Source organism: Podarcis tiliguerta, assembly GCF_965153285.1.
Source record: "Podarcis tiliguerta genome assembly, chromosome: 2".
Taxonomy (NCBI): Eukaryota; Metazoa; Chordata; class Lepidosauria; order Squamata; family Lacertidae; genus Podarcis; species Podarcis tiliguerta.
The window spans coordinates 114608324-114627653 of NC_139535.1; the positions used below are offsets into that span (position 1 = coordinate 114608324).

The 19330-nt window shown below is 44.8% G+C and overlaps 1 protein-coding gene across 1 annotated transcript in view; it reads left to right on the plus strand.

Annotated features, from left to right (window-relative positions):
- Positions 1 to 205: 205 nt before the first annotated feature.
- LOC310671504 (keratin, type II cytoskeletal cochleal-like) overlaps positions 206 to 19330 on the plus strand; it is a 29633-nt gene continuing 10508 nt past the window's right edge. Inside the window, exons 1-3 of the mRNA XM_083427667.1 lie at positions 206 to 1356; positions 2927 to 3135; positions 16748 to 16808. Coding sequence (XP_083283793.1) covers positions 949 to 1356; positions 2927 to 3135; positions 16748 to 16808 — 678 coding nt within the window. The 5' untranslated portion in view covers positions 206 to 948. The remainder of the gene's footprint in view (positions 1357 to 2926; positions 3136 to 16747; positions 16809 to 19330) is intronic.

Consider the following 19330-nt stretch of genomic DNA (forward strand, 5'->3'; position numbering starts at 1 on the left):
AGCAAACAATGGACTCCTTGTGCTTAGAAAAATAGTGCAGTAGGGAGGCAGCAGACAGAGAAAAGGTCTCCCCGATTTGCTGATTTTCTACCTGTAGAGAGGCTTGCTTGTTTCTAGTGGGAGGAGGCATTCAGGAACATACTCTCCCCCTACTTGCCGGCCAAAGAGGGACATTCCAGAATTCCCCACGCCCTCCCACGCCCTTCAGCCAGCTTCCTCCGCTTCGGTGTGGACATTGCCTCTTACTTCCTGGTAATTGTGCTTGGAATGGTAACCCTGATATGAACTCTACAAGATAAGTGAATCCTCTTTTTTAGAAATAATAATAAAAAAGCCTCAGAAAAAGAGCACGTAAGTGAAATGTCAAATGTGAGGCAACATTTGAAGTATACCTCTCCCATCACATTTTGTCCATCTGTTTTTTAGTCTCCCTCGCCCACCTTGGCTTTGTCTGCTTCTTAATCTTTTTGCTCGCAGCAAGAGGTTGGAAAAAATGTGCGATAACTGCGGCACCCTTCCCTGACTCCCACACGGACATGGACAGATCGAGGAGGGAAGGGAGAATGTCCTAAGGCTATGGAAGTATTCAGAGTGCAACCTGCTCTCTCTCTGTGCAGCAACAAAGGGCGAAAGCCGCCTCTGAGCAAAGGTGGGGCGAGTGAAAGGTGCAGGGAGTGGAGCCGATAGGGTTTCTGTGGCTGTGTTTCTCCTGTGTATGCTCAGCAGGTTGAAGGCAAGCAGTGGGACGGCCGCCAGACACACCCAGTCCAGGCAGTAAAACGATCCCTGCTCTGCCCCCAAGCTCTTTCTAACGGATAAAAGGGGAGGAAGTGCCAGCCTGCAGGTTCAGAGGGACTCTGCTCTCTTTAACTCCTCCGAGCCTCACTTGCTGTTTCTTCCCACCCCCTCTCTCTCTCCAAAATAAGGAAAGCCCTGCTTGAATAGGCCATGTCGAAATTTGGTTACAGCTCCCGCTCAGCAGCTGGGTCCGGCGGGTTCACCCAGGTCAGAGTCAGCTCCGTCTCTTCATCTCGTGGAATCGGAGGCGGCGGCAGTTTCGGCAAGCCGGGGGGCTTTGGCAGCTCCAGCCTCTATAACTTGGGTTCTGGCGTCAGGAGGATTGCCCCCGCCAGCTCCTACAGCGTCCAGTCTTCCTACGGTGCCCTCGGTTCCAGCAGACATGGAGGGATGTATGGTGGAGGGTTTTCGCCTGCAGGCATTCAAGAGGTCACCATCAACCAGAACCTCTTGTCGCCCCTCAACCTGGAAATCGACCCCACCATCCAGAAGGTGCGCAAGGAGGAGAAGGAACAGATCAAGACCCTCAACAACAAGTTTGCAACCTTCATCGATAAGGTGAGCTATACGTAGCTTATTCTGGTCCTTCTCTAGTGTCCCAGCAATCGATAGGAGCTTTTCTACAGGCCTCATGGGGTGGTGGCTGTGCTTTGCTTAGAAGTATGGTCTTTTGTTGTAAGCTCAACTGTGGCTCTGCTAGATGTCTTATTTGAAGCAGCATCTGGCCTTTGTTCTCTGCTTTTGATTTGTAACTCGATGACCAACATGACCCTGCCATTGCTTTCTCGGTGATCTTCCTTATTCACTGCCTGGTTAATAGCAGGGTGTGTTGGTGTCACAACTTCAACATGATGGCTTTTATTCCCTCATGTGAAGGCGGTGACCAGCAGACCCCACACTGGGGAAAGTGGAATGAGAAGGGGATCCAAAGTAAAACATACATACAGTTATCTTTTGCTTGCTGCAGCTTCAGTTCTCTGAAATTAAGGTGGTTAAAAGATTTCATAGGTTCAATAATATATTTTTTTAAAAAAAATCAGTGAATTGAAGCTTCAACTCTTTTATTGATTGATCAATAAATCTCTGTTAAAGTGCACCACACTTTATAAGGTAAAAGAGGACAGATTGCAACCCCATGGCAATATAGTCTATCATCCATTTATTTATTTTCGATAAATGTTTTATTACACCTGCTTCTAGCTCCTGGACCATTTTTTTTTCTTTTTAAGTTCTCTCAGATACCCGGGAGTATCTTATTTGTTACCCTGTAGTATATCACAAGCATTCATTAGCCGTAACCTTCATGGCACATTGCAATAGAGTTTGCATTACTTACCCAAAAGGAAATGTGTTGAGTTTAATAGTCAGCCCACACTGACTACCTGTGAAGTATTATGTCCACACACACACACAATGAGCCCCAGTAACTTTGTGTATTCACATCCCTCCCCCATCGCAAGTGTGATACAGTCAGCAGGCTGTGAGTTTAGGCATGATGGTCCTGGGCAGTGGCGAAGCGTGGGGGGTGCAGGGGGGGCCGGCCGCACCGGGCGCAACATCTGGGGGTTAGGGTTAGGGGGCGCAAATCCACGGGTTAGGGGGTGCAAATTATCTGCCTTGCCTACGCCACTGGTCCTGGGGCAGGGGGTGGAATCAGTGATCAGTCACAGCCTTAACTGGGTTGTTTTGGGGAGGGGGGATGCAGTAAAAGGTATAGTTAATCAATCTTGATGTAGATCAAAAGAAATCTAAATAAATGTCGGAAGTCCAAAAGTTCTGCAAAACATGTACCTGAATCCAAGATTCTACTATTTACACTGTGCTCTGGATCTTACTCGCCTGATAAATGCAAATACTTGATATGAAAAACCTCCATTTTCAGCATAGTTTTCTCCAGAGTGTTGCAGTGTTAGCTGTTCCTCTCCCACAAATAATCAGTGAACCTTCTTCCTCCCACACCCTCATCTATCTACATTCCTCGGAGGGCTTCTTCCCCCAGCCCCATCTACCCCCATATCTTAGAGCTGAGAGCCATGAAGGGCCATAATCTTCTACTGTTTTGTGGTATTTCGAGTCCTGCTGGCAGAATGACAGGCTTTATGGAATTTGCCTCGGGGGCTTTTTTCAGGTCCGATTCCTTGAGCAGCAAAACAAGATGCTGGAGACCAAGTGGAACCTCCTGCAGGAGCAGAAGACCACACGGAGCAACATCCCTGCCTTCTTTGAAGCCTACATCAGCAACCTGCGGAGGCAGCTGGATGCCCTGGTGAACGACAAGGGACGCCTGGAGGGAGAGCTGAAGAACATGCAGGATCTTGTCGAGGATTTCAAGAACAAGTAATGTATTCATAACGGTTTTTGCAGAGATGAGCAGGTTCAGGTGGCCCATTCACAAAGCATCACCTGGCTCTAAAAAGGAGAGCTTAAAGCTTTGATCCTGTGCACATTTCTTTTGAGAGCAAATCCCATTGGTTTCAGTGGGAACAACTCCCAAGCAACCATAATTGCTGCACGCATACTCCAAAGTAAGTCCCACTAGGCTTCTCAGGTGCAAAAAGAGAGGTCAGGATTCCAGCACTTTTAATAGTTGATACCAAAGAAAGAATTTCGGCAGATTTAGCTGGCCAGTCAAGCTACACCCGTTGAATCCCCCTATTCTAAGGGCACATACACAACATACATTTAAAGCACATGGCTTTCCCCAGAGAATCCTGGGAACTGTAATTTATCCCACAGAGCTACGGTTCCCATCACTCTTAACAAAACACAGTTCCCAGGATTCCTTGGAGGAAGCCACATGCATTAAATGTGCATTATATCTGTGGTGTGGATGCGACCTAATGCAACCTGCAAAGGTGTAGAAGCCCTGTCCTCTTTCCCCCCCTGACTGCTGCAAGCCCCACGGAGATTGCTAGGGGTTACTTCTAAGCAGGTGTATGCAGAGATACCCTGAGATGACTCTCATGCAGTTTGCAGTGTGAGCATGCAAGTGTCTGCTCAAAACTACAAACTATTGAGTTCGATGGGACTTCCTCCCAGGTAAATGAGTGTAGAATTGCAACCTCAGTATGAGGGTTTGCTGCATCTTCCAAAGCATGCAAAAAATCCGTCAACTTTTAAAGAGACTGCACTGGATATCCAATAAACCTAGCACAGGCAACATCAGGCATTCATAATCTTGGAGTATTTTCAAGGGCCCAGGTAAGTGCAGGGGTGGGGAACCTTTGGCCTGTCAGATGTTCCTGGACTACAGGTCCCATAATCCCTGTCTATTGGCCATGCTGGCTGGGGCTGATGGGAGCTGGAGTCCTGCAACATCTGGAGGGCCACAGGTTCTCCACCCTTGATTGAAAGCATCCAAGATCTGGTAGCCTTTTAGTGTCTGAATATGTCTCGTTGTGATCCCCCTCCTTCCTGCATGGATGCCAGAAGCCTGCCTGCCTGGCACTGAGTGTCCCAAACTGAATATTGATGCAATGGTTTGATTGTAACCTTGTTAGACTCTTCTCATTGGAAGCCACACACTGCATGGTCCCTTATTGTTCTTGCTCCTGCTCCCCATCCTTGGAGCAGGACCTCAGAGTGCATTCATGTGGACACATATTTTGCTTAAGATAAGGGTGTTAAATAAATGTCATATACTTAAAGGTATGGAACAGGATAGCAGCAGAATGACTTTGCCTCAGCCAGTGTTGGGTACTTGCAGGACTTCAGGGTTTCTGAACTGCATCTTCCCTGACCATAGATCTTGTTGGCCAGAGTTATGGTTCATCAACATCTGGAGTTTTGAAAGGTTTGCACTCCAGTGTTTCTGTGTTCATGGGAATCCATGGTGGCTGAATCCACAGTTTTTATCTACATTAGTTCAAGGAAGAATGATTGAACAAACTTGTCCCCAACCTAGTTGAATTTTATTTATTTATTTTACTATAAAAATACTTATATACCACTCTACCACCAAAATGTATCAAAGCAGTTTACAAAAGCAATTATTTAAAAAAAAAGTATTAGAATGCAGTAATGTAATACATCGGCAATTACCACAAAAAGCACAAGGAAAACACATGGGCTGTATAACACAAGGATAGGAAATTTGCAATCATTCAAGTATTGCTGGACTACAACTCCCATCAAACCTAATCATTGGCCAATGGCTATACTTCCTGGGGCTGATGTTGCTGAGCTGGGAGTCCAACCACATCTGGAAAGTCACAGGCTCCCCGTCGGTGGTATAGCAGGTGTTGGTTGGTTAAAAAGCAGGCTTTTACCTTGCTAGAAGCTAGTCGTGGAAATCTTCTGGAGTCGATCTGGGATGGGCAGCAGGACTGTGCTGATAAAAACAGATTTGCGATGTCAAATTGAGAGGTATTTCTTACAAGGAGACATGAGAGGACTCTAGAGCCACATAAGAAGAAATAACATATTAGAGGAGAGACTTCAGATTCAGACTTACTCTTTTGTTAAAGTGCAAGAATATTAAACAGCAGCAGAAATGGTGTGGGTAAGTGTCAAAAAATTTGAAAGAATATATGGTTTAATCCCAATGGGCCTGCATGCATATCACATGAGACATTATTAAGCTCTCCTGATTTGCCTTTTAAATATCAAGCCTTGGGCTGATTTCCTTATGCTGAAATAGTACCAGGGCGTGGCACAGCCCACTATGGACTTCAACATTTTAGGCTGCGGAGCGGAAATCACATGTCTGAATGATACCCCCACCCATATGCTACCCTCACCCACACCTGTACCTCTCGTTGTATGAAAAGCAGTCCTGCTGAGCTAGGTTAAAGCCTTCTTCTCTAGCTTTTTTGGCATATGGCAGGAGAAGGAATTTCCAGCAGGTTTATGGGCTTAAACACCTCCATCTTCTAATAATTTCCTGGTATACATAACTTATTAGAGAGGTGCAGGGACCTTAAAGTTAAAAGCTTGCTCACGTCTACCCTAGCTGCAGTTTTAACAAGATTTGGCTTCTAGATTGTGGTCTGCAGATTGTTATGTGTGTGGTGGTGGTTGTGATGGTGTTTTACTTCCTTTTGCGTTATGTGCCTTTGGATTAGTTGCACGACTCTTCTGGGGCTGTTGTCACAGTCTCTCTCTCTCTCTCTCTCTCTCTCTCTCTCTCTCTCTCTCCTCCCTCCCTCCCTCCCTCCCTCTCCCTCTCTCTGGTTTGGATTAGGAGGGTCAGGTGTCATCTGTGAGGTTGTGGATCAAAAGGTTTCCCTGCAGAGTCACAACACAGGGTTGGGTTTTTGCCCCTGCCCTTCCAGCTTGGGTGGCTTATTCCATCTGTAGCCACCCCCATTATTTGTCCCCTCAAGGTGGGCTAAGCCAAGAGAGAGTAACTGGCCCCAGCTTGCCCAGCCAGCTTCAAGGTTGAGTGAGGATTTTCGCTCAGCCCTCCCCAGACCACTCCCCAGCCCTCTTAACTACTATGCCGCACCCTGAATCTACAGAACTTAAACCAAGCTCCTGCTCTATCACATATCCGGTGTTTTAAAGCTTTAGTAAATCAAGTTTCAGCTGTTACGCTTTCACTATGTACCCGTATGCTGTGTTCTTGCATGGCCACGCACTTAAAAAGCAATGTGTGTGCATTTCGTGTCCTCTAACAATTGAGATTAGCTGCTTTGTGCAATTAATTCAAAGAGGAAAATTCGAGCGAGTGAAAGGTAGCTCCCCCCCCCCCCGGATTTTCCCTCTCCCTTGGCAAAGAATTGCTACAAGGCCAGGGGGCGGGCGGAGTTTAAGCGTTGTATCTGTCGACAAACTTTGCAGCTCACAAAGGAACACACCTGGTGTTATTAAAAAGAGTTCCATGGAGATGAGCGGAGCAAAGGTTGGCAGTTTGATCTTATACAAGAGGTCCTTCATGCTCCTAGAGGAAGTCTCAATGGGAACCAACTTCTCACTCTAGCCCCCGCCCCACCTATAGCGCTTTAAAATATATATGAGTTGGCAAACTGGCTCAGACCGGAACGGAAAGCAAACAGTACTGATAAACCCCCAGGGTGTGACCCATAGAGGAGAAAAGTCAATAACTAGTAATCCTTCCCCAGGTGCAGCCGTATTATGCACAGCTAGGATAACTGGTGAGGGGGGGTGCAGAGAGACAGCGACCCTGGGTAGGGCTTGGTTAGGGTTGCTATATTATTAATCATCTGAATTACCCCTTTGAAACAGCTGCCAACGCTTTACAATCAAAGGGCGTTTTCCTGAACCAAGGGCATATCTATAATGCATATTTAAACTGGTGTAAAAGTCATTCTTTTCCAACAGTCAGCCCTGGGACACATAGTTCTGTGCAAGGGCGTACTTGAAGATATGCAATGTAGAGAATTCTCAGCAAAACTACATCTCCCACAATGTTTTTGGGGAAGGAAGAGAGAGCTATGACAATGAGCATCCTATAAAAGTGATATAGATTTGTGGAGTAGTTTTTTGAATTTGAAACAGCCTCTTATTTCTTGCCTTGTGATTTCAAACAGGGATGATTCAAAGACCAAGTGTGAAGCTGCACTCAGGCTGCCAACAATATTCTTGGGGAAACATAGACATGGGTAATATCTAAAAAGACAGGGGAGTAATTTGAATCAGTTTAAGGTGAATTTCCCATCTGTGTTGTTTACGAAATACAATGCAAACCGAAAGACAAAACTCACACTTCTCCGAATCGGGCAATGCTGTTCCCCTGCCAAGTTACATGTTCAAAAATGCACTTACAAGTGTGCATAGAAATGAATGCATTTGTGAAAATAACATACAGAAATGTCTTGCATTTGGGGAAACTGCTCTGCAGAAATGTGCCTCTTCAGAGAGATTCTCATGGAAATGCTGATGAATTTTTGTGAAGACTTTCTTTGGAAATGTGGCGAAACCAAAATTGACAGCTTTGTCCATCTGCAGATGTGGGAGACCTAGGTTTTTCAAAGGGAGGTGCCTTTTGTTCTTCCTCTCCCTTGCAGCATTCAGCACCTTAGTCCACATGGTGTGGGGAAGGTAAAGGTAAAGGGACCCCTGACCATTAGGTCCAGTCGTGGCCGACTCTGGGGTTGCAGCACTCATCTCGCTTTATTGGCCGAGGGAGCCGGCGTACAGCTTCCGGGTCATGTGGCCAGCATGACTAAGCCGCTTCCGGTGAACCAGAGCAGCACACGGAAACGCCGTTTACCTTCCCGCCGGAAGCACTTTGACGTGCTTTTGAACTGCTAGGTTGGCAGGAGCAGGGACCGAGCAACAGGAGCTCACCCCGTCACGGGGATTCGAACCGCCGACCTAGTGATCGGCAAGCCCTAAGCTCTGTGGTTTAACCCACAGCACCATCCGCGTCCCTTATGCGGTGTCCCTTATGGGGAAGGAGGAATAGACAAAAATCACCTTATCTTATTCACCGGTGGAATGTGCCCTGAGGAGAACTCAGGGGTTGCTGCTTCCACTGAGAGTTAAGCCAAGATTCAATCCATTTAGTTTAGTACAATTTTATCACGCCTTATACTGAAGTTGCTCAGGGAAGCCTTTCTTTACTTTCAGGGGTGGGCAGAGCGCAAGATAGCGAGATCCACTCTGTTATTTGCTAGAGGGATAAGGAGCAAACATAGAATTAAAGAATAGGGTGCCCCTAAGCACATGATCCAACAGGGAATATATATTCAGGGCCAGTCTGCTGACTCACAAATCCACTCCTGGTTTTCCCCTTAAGCTTTCTTCATTTCAGCAGCCTAATTCAGAAGAGCGTAGGTATGAGAGGGAGCTGCTATTGTTTTAGCACCTGCTAGCAGAAACCCTTAGTGATCTACTGGAAATCACTCAGAGATCTACCAGTAAGCCCCTAATCTACGTTCTGCCCCACCCCAATCCCACCCTTGATCTCTGAACTCCACTCAAGTCTTAGTCACAGAATGCAAATAAGGGTTGCCAAATTTTGATACCTGAGCAGGACCTGCGCTCAGCTGATCAGTGACCACATGGAAGAACATTTAGTTGTGAAAGTGCTGCTTTGTATTTCAAAGAAATCCTGTTCCCCAGATCACTTGTGTGCATGCAGCATCTGTCAGCCTGTGGTCCAAGAGGGTGTTCTTCGTGTGATAGCCACAATCTTGGATAGCTTTAAAGTGGGGTCAGACCAATTCATGGAGGAGAAGACTACTAGACATGCTGCCTGTGTTCTTCCTCCACCACCAGAGACCCTTTGCCTCTGAATACCAGTTGCTGAGGAGCCCCAGTGGGGGGAGAGGTGTTGTGACCATGTGCCTCTTGAGGACTTCTCATCGACATCTAGTTGGCCACTGTGAGACCAGGGTGCTGGACAAGAAGGGTCTTCGGTCTGAAGCTCCTTTTACATTCTAAGCAATGTTGAAGAGTTGTTCTTGAGACTAATATGTGCCACACAAGCTCCTTTAGGGAAGGGGAAGGTATTTTAAAATCAAAAGAGGGTTGGGAATCTATGTGATCTATGCTGGCTCAATAGCCAAGGGTTCTTGGTGTATAACCAGTGTGGTGTAGTGGTTAAGAGCGGTAGTCTCGTAATCTGGTGAACCGGGTTCGATTCCCTGCTCCTCCACATTCAGCTGCTGGGTGACCTTGGGCCAGTCACACTTCTCTGAAGTCTCTCAGCCCCACTCACCTCACAGAGTGTTTGTTGTGGGGGAGGAAGGGAAAGGAGAATGTTAGCCGCTTTGAGACTCCTTAAAGGGAGTGAAAGGCGGGATATCAAATCCAAACTCTTCTTCTTCTTCTTCTTCTTCTTCTAGGTTAGATTTGATATTATATATATTGTGGAAATAATTTGCCAAAAACAAAAGTAGTAGTAGCAGCAATTTATGAATTGCTTCCTGTGGTGCATCTCAAAGTGACTTACAAGACACTAAAAACATATATAAGGCAATTACATACATATAAAAAGTTAAAATATTGCATATATAAAATCGGTTATTTGCAAGAGGCCAGATAGGATAACAATCTCCACTGAGAAGGCTTGTTGAAAGAGGAAACTGTTCAACAAGCACCAACAAGACAATAGAAAGGGGGATATGAAGTACTTTGAAGTCATGATGGCTGTGGAATAAAAGCAAAGTCCGTTTACATGAATGCTGTAAATGACACAGAGGAAGACCTGCCCTTAACTACACTATCTTTGCACAAAGGCCTTTGAACTCTCTCTCTCTCTCTCGCTTGCCAATAACCTCATGAAAAGACACTGGCAGGCATCTGAAATGCAAATAGCACTGAAGGGGCAGAGAATATTATTGTTCTATCTTTTGCCTTTGGGGTTTTGCAACAGTATTGACCAATTATGGAAACTGAAATCCATTCCAGTCCTCTGGTATTTATGCTCAAGGGCCATTGCCAAACCAGTTATCCGTCTTCAAGAGTGGAGAGAAGGGAGGGGATGACTGTTTCTTCCTCTTTCTTTGAAACAGTGCCACATTCTTGACTCTTACATAGTTGAAGGTCAACTCTAATCCTTAGATGCTTCTCAGAAGGATGGTTGCCTGATTAGTTATCATCCATTTTGTACCTACTCAATCTTGTGTTTGTCAGTGTGGAGTCTGAATAGTGTTTCTTCTTGGTTAAGAGCAGAAGAAATTGTGGCCGCTGCAAACCACAGCACTATTTTCATGTTTTTTTGCCCATGTCTGGAAACTTAGGGTATCTAATTTTCACAAAGGTATTTTTTGCTGTTGTTCATCATCACACTTTTTCCATTCCATTCCATCTTGCTCTTCCATCTTTTGCATTTTCCCCCATGCTGTGAAATTGGTCTAGCTATGCAAAAGTGTTTCTTAGAACAACATCTTTCTCTCCCTCAATCTCCCCCTCCCCCAATTTCCAAATCCAAAATAACTGGCTTCCTAGATTTAGGGCACACCTTTGCAATTATGAACAGACCAGTTTTGCTCCTGAAAATGAAAAGTACAGATGTTTGTTGTGTTCATTTTTGGCAAGTTTGCTCAAATTGTAGAACCAGAGAAAATAGGGGTTCCACTGAATGATTTTGACAGCCAAGTAACAAAGGCTAAACCAGAATGCTATATTGATGTTGCATATTGCAGGTAATTGGTGCCTAGAATTTGTTTGATTTGACAAAGTGCCAAGACTGGTGGGCAGAGAAATTCAAAGGTGATTTCACCCTCAGCCTTGCTGGACTCTCACAAGCAGGCGGGAAGTGTTCCTGCAATTCTCTATCCATTTCTCAGGGGTTTTCTTTTCTTTCTTTTTTTGTTTCAATGGGGACACCGGGAGGGAAATTCGCAAGAGAGCTTTGGACCAACTTAGTGGGAACAACCAAGCTGTTTCCAAATCTCTCCCCCCTCCCCAACACATCCCTGAACCACACTTAGCACACATCCATTTTGGCCATACCAATGTCAGAAATCTTACGTTTATTTGAGCCAGGTTGTTGCCAGTTTCCCTGGTGGCAGGGAGGCTGGATCAAACACTCAGCGCTCCAACTCCAAGGTTGAAAAGGTGGAAAAGAATGCTCTCCCAGGAGCCACAGGATTGCACCCTTTAAACTCTGCAGCCCAACTTAATTAGTAGCTTTCAGGACTGGAGAATCTGGTATGAAGGAATATTTTACAAAGTACAGTTTTTCTGCAAAGGGAGGAGAGGGAAAGAGAGAAAGTTGGTTGTCAATGAAAAGGAAGGGGAATGAAATACAGTTAATGGTCTTGATTAGCTCGAGAACAGAACTGCAATCTGGTGTGCCATGATTTTTGCCTTGTTAGTTCAGTTGGTTAGACTATGGTGCTGATAACGGCAAGGCTTCAGGTTCGATCCATGTATGCAAGAGCTGCATATTCCTGCATTGCAGGGGCTGGATGTTGGTTAAAGCAGAGTTCCGTGCCCAGCGGAAGGATGAGGAGTACGTGCTGCATACTCTTGGTTGCTTTATTTACAGTTCAAAGCAGTTATATTACAGAAAGACATCTTGCCTCTGCCGGAGCAGAAAAGCATCCTCTCTCCTCGACAGCTTGGAGAGAAACAACACAGTGAAAAACAGGAAACCAGTGTACGTCACATCCAGTCTCCCTTTCCCGTGAGAAACTCCAACAGTACAGTACAGACTGTGGAATGTAAACACCTGTCTCGTGACAAGCCCTTTCGCTGCACAGTGAAGGAAAACAGAAACCAACATCCTCCCCCTTTCTGTGAACATCACTGGGCAGCGTGTTCGTACAATATCAGTACAAACCCAACTTCTGCACATAGGTACAGTGTTGATCCCTTGATACAATCTTGGATAATACATCAGCAGGAATTTTATTACCTGGCATATAGGACACCGTTACGAGTCCCTTCTGAATACATTCCCTAGCATGCTGCAATTTTAATTGCAAGTGCTTCGTGCTTTGCTTACAACTTTCAGACTTCAGCAAAGCCAAACATGCTTTGTTGTCCTGGTAAACCTGGAGTGGACATTTGACAGGAATTTTCATATCTTTGCACAATTGTATCAACCATTCACAATCCTTAAGTGAATAAGACAGTGCATTCAGTTCAGCTTCACAAGTACTTAAGCTAACTGTTGTTTGCTTCTTGCATGACCAATCAAACAGACCCTGATTGTACATGTAGCAAACTCCAGACGTACTTTTCCTGTCTTCAGTGTCACTTCCAAAACTTGCATCTGCAAATATCTCAAGACCACCAGACTTCTGATTGTTAAATCTCAGTCTGTAATGCATAGTGCCTTTCAAATACCGCGCTATGCGTTTCAGAGCTTTCCAATCCTTGACACTAGGATTGTTGACTTGTCTGCTTAGCAAATTACAGCTAACAGCAATGTCTGGTCTTGAACATCTGGCAATGAAGTTTAGCTTGCCTAGCACACTTCTGTACAGTGTAGAGTCAGAAAATGCTTCTCCAGTGTCATCTACCTGATAACCTGTTGTCATCGGTGTGTCTACAGGGTTAGCATCCATCAGGTTTAGTTTGCTTAACACATCAGCAATTTTCCGTGACTGGTGTACTAGAATGTTACCATCTTGATCTCTTTCTATTTCCAGAGATAGGTAGTTGTTTACCTCACCAAGATCTTTCATGTCAAAGTGCTCTTTCAGTTGAGCTAGGGCGTTATTGTACATTGCGACATCTTTCCAAAAGAATAATAAATCATCAACATAAAACAAACAGTACAGTTTCTTTTGCCCCTCCTCTTTGACAAATACACATGGATCAGCTTTCCCTTGCTGAAAACCTAGAGAAAACAATACTTCAGTGAGTTTTGTGTGCCAACACCGTGCACTTTGTTTGAGACCATAAAGGGATTTCTTCAGAGCACAAACAAATCCCTGTTTTACCTGTACGCCATCAGGTGGAAGCATATAAAGTGATTCATCCAGAGATCCGTACAGAAAAGCTGTATTAATATCATGGTGACTAATGTGTAGATTTTCCTCTGCAGCTAGCTTGAGCATAAGCCTAATGCTTTCATACCTCACTGTGGGTGAGTAGGTCTCGTGATAGTCTTCACCTGGTACTTGTGCGAAACCTCTGGCTACCAATCTGGCTTTGTGTCTGACTATCTTGCCATTTTGATCAGTCTTCGCTTTGAAGACCCATTTGCTTCCAAGCAGTTTCATTCCTGGAACTACTGGAACTAGCTCCCATGTTTTGTTCCTTTCCAAGGAATCAAGCTCAGCCTTCATGGCATTTAACCATGGTTCAGCTTCCTTTGAATCCAAACCCTGGATTTCTTGGAAACTTGAAGGTTCAAATACCTTCTTGGAGCTTTTAACAGTTGTTACTGCTATCGTAGCAAATTCATCAGCAAATCTCTTTGGAGGTTTGCCTTTTGTGGCTCTCTGTGACCTACGAATTAGCCTTAAGTCTTCAACACTCTCCTCTTCCTTCTTAGGAGAAAAGCGACCTATTGTGAACAATGGTTCTTCCAATTCTTGATCAGAGCTTTCAGAGGGTCGCATAGAGGCTTTCGCACTCTTGAAATCCTCTGAATCACCCGATTCAGTTTCAGATTCAGACTCAGAACCTTCATCAGTGGGTGTGGGTTGTTGTGGTTGCTTCTGACTATCCTCAGTCTCATCACTGTCATCAGGATAACATTGGAAAATTCCCACATTCTCCCCCCACTTTGCATTGTATTCAACACTTCTCGTGAGCTTAATTGTCTTAGAGTCAGTCATCATTATTCTGTAAGACCCTTTCTGATAACCTAGAAAGATACCATGCAATCCACGCTTGTCTAACTTTGAATTTTGTGGTGAATGAACCCACATGTCAGAACCAAAAATTTTCATGTGTTTGATGTATGGCTTCTTGCCAAACATCTTCTCATAGGGGGTACAACCAATCGCTGAAGATAACCTGCGATTGTAACTGTAAACAAAACACGAGAGAGATTCGGCCCAATAACTCTCTGGAAGATTGGCATCATGCAGCAAGGTTTTTAACCCTTGAAGCAATGTCTGATTTGCCCGTTCCGCAAGTCCATTCTGCCATGGCGAGCGAGGACTAGACAAATCGTGTTGAATTCCTTTCTCAGTCAGAAAAGCTTCAAACTGCTGAGAAGTGAATTCTCCCCCGCGATCACTGAAAAGAGTCTTTATCTTCTTACCATGCACATTTTCCAACCAAGCACAGAATTCCTTGAACCTAGGAAAAGCCTCTGATTTCTGCTTGAGATTGTACACAAAAATATATCTAGAAAATGCGTCAATGAGAACCATGAAGTACCTATTTCCACCCAAAGAGGGCGCTAGTGGTCCAACCAAATCAGCATGAATAATCTGGTATGGTTCCGTAGCTTGCCTACTAGACACCTTACCTTTCGCAGCCATTTTCACCTTGTTTGCTGCGCATGCTTTGCACTTCATGTGGTACCTGCAGGGTCTAATAGTCATACCTTCAACCAAGGCAGGCATTTTAGATACTGCCTCAAAATGCAAATGACCAAATTTTCGATGAAAATCATGAATACACCCTGCATGCAAACTTTTGTTAGAACCTGCAATGCAACAAGTGTCATCCTGCACAACATCATCATAATACAAAACAAACAAACGATCAACATATTCAGCATGCAATTCATAGTCATTTTTCTTTGTGATGATGCACTTCTTGTTCTTGAAGGAAACGTCAATGTTCCGCTCATTCAGTTGTCCAACGCTGAGCAGATTATGTTTGGCGTCTGGCACGTAAAGGACATTCTGTATCGATAAGTCCAAACTGTGAAGAACAACAGTTCCGTAGCCTTTACTGGGAATAGTGTGGTCATCCGCCTGGTGAATCGCACCTTCCTGCGGTGTAAAAGACACAAAAAGTCTCTTATCGTTGCACATGTGGTGGGTCGCCGCCGAATCAACAACGAAGAAAGATCTAGACGTCTTCTGGACCTCTGCAACCTTTGGAGTGAAGCGTGAAACCATAGCCTTGTGCTGCGTTGTCCTAGACACCGGACCTTTGCCTTTGCCTCGGCCTTTTCCACGCGATGAGCTTTCGCTGCGCTGCTCTGTCTTGGCCCTGGGATATCTGCATTCCCTCTTCATATGGCCTAGACGTCCACACGAGTAGCATTTCACTGCCTTCAAAGCTTTGGCGCCATCTGGTGGTTCCACTGCACTATGGGATGACGTCTGTGAAGACTCCCCCTTGCCCATGCAGCTAGCACCCCGGCGATCTGCTTCATTTAACACCACGGCAGTAACAAAGTCCACTGTTAGCTGAGCTGTTGGCTGCACAGCAATCTGGGTTGCAACAGACTCCCAACCTGAACCCAAAGATTGTAGTATCATGAAAGAATACACAGCCTCTGGAAAGTTGAGTCCTCTCTGTTGCAGCTCATGTCTCAGATTTTGCATCTCCATCAGATGTAAACGCACATCTCCACCTTCAGCAAGAGCCATATTATGCAGCTTGTTAAAGTAAAACATAGTAGATCCAGCTTCTGTCCTTAAGTGAGCCTCTCTCAAAGAATCCCAAATTTCTCTGGCTGAGGTCTTATCACGCAATAGACAGAGCTCTTCTGGGGATACTATCAATGTAAGTGTTCCCCGTGCTTTGGAATCCTTAACTTTCCATGCATCTGTAACTGGAGCTGGGGGGGTTTCTGTAATGACCTCAAACAAACCCTCTTTCCGCAGAATTGCCTCTGCATACAAAACCCAGTCGGCATAATTTTTCTTGTTGAGCTTAGGAATCCCACAAGCATCCTGAAGGGCCATCATGACTCTGGCATTAGCCTTCAGCGTCATATATGCTGCTTTAAATCTTGCTGCGTCACTGCTGCACCTGCTTTATTCCAAAAGCGCACTTAAAAGTTACTTTCGATTTCCCCAGCATAGTAACTTGAGCCTGGGAGCCATTTTCCTATTCCCGGCAAAACGGCTTTAAAAGTTCAAAGTCCAGCCATAAAGCCATTAACTAGAAGCTGGCAGGCTGCCCGGAGCAGTAGCAACATACCTCATCAATCATGTTTATGCGCAGAGCAGATTCCAATCCGATCTGTCCCTCTGCATTCCGATCCTTTGCCGGCACTCCGATTCGACTTCTGGAGCCCATAACCACGTGTTGGTTAAAGCAGAGTTCCGTGCCCAGCGGAAGGATGAGGAGTACGTGCTGCATACTCTTGGTTGCTTTATTTACAGTTCAAAGCAGTTATATTACAGAAAGACATCTTGCCTCTGCCGGAGCAGAAAAGCATCCTCTCTCCTCGACAGCTTGGAGAGAAACAACACAGTGAAAAACAGGAAACCAGTGTACGTCACATCCAGTCTCCCTTTCCCGTGAGAAACTCCAACAGTACAGTACAGACTGTGGAATGTAAACACCTGTCTCGTGACAAGCCCTTTCGCTGCACAGTGAAGGAAAACAGAAACCAACACTGGACTAGATGTTCCCTAGGGTCCCTTCCAACTCTACAATTCTATGATTCTACTAACCTACATGTACATTTAAATGATGTATTTTAATTCCCTTTCTCTAACAGATACGAAGATGAAATCAACAAGCGCACAACAGCAGAAAATGACTTTGTTGTGCTCAAGAAGGTGAGAAACCATAACTGTTTTTTTTACTCACAGTGTCATTGGTAATCATATGTGTTCTGACTCAAAACCTATGGTTGTGTGCCTTGATGGCCACACTCAAGATGCTAATGCTGCAAGCTTTTCCAGTAGTATTTCTGCAGCTCTATATGAATTGAGATCTGCTAAAGTGAAGGAGGTGACAAAACTGTTTTGAGACAGTGCACTACAAAGTGAAGATGAGGGGTCACATAGCTAAATGTTGGTCCACATTGGAAAAACCCACAATGCACATAGAAAATTAGACTTGCCTTCTCCCTGATATGCTAGCTTCCCATACATAGGGTCTTCCTCTTGCCCCATGAGAAGCATTCAGTGATGTTATCCCCATCTGCAATATTAAGTGGTACAGTTTTTGTATCACCGCTCCACTTGCTCTTTGTAGGAGCTAGAACTGAATGCAGCAAAGATTCTGAAAAAGCAACCTTAACGAAGATCAGGCTTACGTTCATGGAAGGTGGGGGAGATGGGCCACAGAATCATTTCTCAGAGTGATCAGTGTGCTGCAGACTTCGACTTCTACTGGGGGAAGGATGCTCTATCACCTTTGAAGATCATTTTCAGTAAAGAGAGAATTGTTGGGCACCTCTGATGCACTGAATCACACTGAATATTGCACTCGCTTCCTTATTATTTGGGCTGGACACCCAAAGCACATTTTCCATTGTGTAGACATGGCCTTTCTCTTCCCTTTGTTTACAAATCAAACAGACAAGATAGACAAGGAGAATAATAAAAGACACACAAAGAGGGAAGGTGACTTATCCAAAGTCAAACAGGCCGTTGGCAATGTTGGAAACAAACTAGGGCAAAGGCAGCCAACGTGGTGACTGTGGGCGCACATGTGCCCCCAGAGCCTTCCCTGGAGCCCACAGTGTCCCCTCCTCCCACTGAGGTTAGTCTTGAAATTAACTGTTGGAACCGAAAGAATAGATGGCTGTGTGTGCTTGGTTGATGTGTGGTGTGGTGCCTAGGAGAATTTCTCCAGGTTGGAAATGCACCTACAGACCCAAAAAAGGTTGGCAACCCCTGGACTGCCTGCTGAGGGCCTGAAGGACACCGCCCTTGCCTCTTTCCACCTGGCTTGGGGCGGGGCTTGACAGGCTTCACAAGAGCTGCGGCTGCGGCTAAGCACCGAGAGCTCCTCTTTTAAACTGTTTTCAATTTTTATCTGTGTTGTTTTAAATGAGACCATCTTGGCTGTGAGCCCTGGAAGACCTGCCCTTTCCTATCTGGTCAGAGTGCTGACTGACTCCAGCTACAAAAGCTGAGGCTGTTGAACAGATTCCTGGGCTGGAGTATTGTTTACGGGGGGTTGAGAGAGCTATTGCTGTTATTGATATTATCGTTGTATCTTTAGTTTTAGATCTTATGATTTGTGTGGAAATTGTTTCCATTAGGTTGTCTATTTTTGACGTGTTTTATTGTTTATGACTTCTGTTATGTTTGTAATTTTGTAGATCTTGTCATGTTGTAAGCCGCCTTAGTTCCAACTATGGAAAGACGGCATACAAATACAGTGGTGCCTCGCAAGACGAAAAGAATTCGTTCCGTGAGTCTCTTCGTCTAGTGGTTTTTTCGTCTTGCGAAGCAAGCCCATTAGCGGATTAGCGCTATTAGCGGTTTAGCGGCTATTAGCGGCTATTAAAGGCTTAAGGGATTAGCTGCTAAAAGGCTATTAGCAGCTTAGTGCCTTAGAAAAAGGGGGTGGGGAGTGGAAAAAAACCCCCAGGAATCGCAAGACATTTTCGTCTTGCGAAGCAAGCCCATAGAGAAATTCGTCCTGCGAAGCGCATTGAAAAACGGAAAACCCTTTCGTCTACCGGGTTTTCCGTCTTGCGAGGCATTCGTCTTGCGGGGCACCACTGTAAAATGATGATAATGTTGTTGATGATGATGGACTAGGACAGTTCATATTAAGAGCAGGGCACAATGGTTTTCAGTCTGAGGGTGATTAGCTCTTGGTACATGGAGGTGGAATTCCCCATCAGTTGCACAAGGTGACAACAGTTTTCTCTTCATCATAGTCCTCACTCCAGTGAAATCTCATTCAGTGTACCTGGTTTTCTTTATTTTATGTGTTTAGGGAAGACCATATACTTCAATAATACATAAGAATAATGAAAGACAAGCAGAATTAAAATTAAAAACACACACAATACAAATGTGGGTAATTTTGTTCACAGTCCCTGTGAAAAACCATAATTATTTTATTTATAAGTATCAGGATATTTTCCTTGATGTATTATGACAGTCTCACTTAAAACTGAAAAGTTATTAATTCCTATTTTCCAGCAATAGCTATGGACCAGATTTGACTGTACCATAAATCCTTATTTGATCCCTCTAAATATTTTCTTGCAATAACCAACCTGACAGCAAACAGTAATTAGAGAATCTATTCTTTTTTCAAACCATCTGCATTTAGCCCCACCCCATATCCCCGGTAATGAGTTGGTATCAATTCTTGCTTTGTTATTAGATTA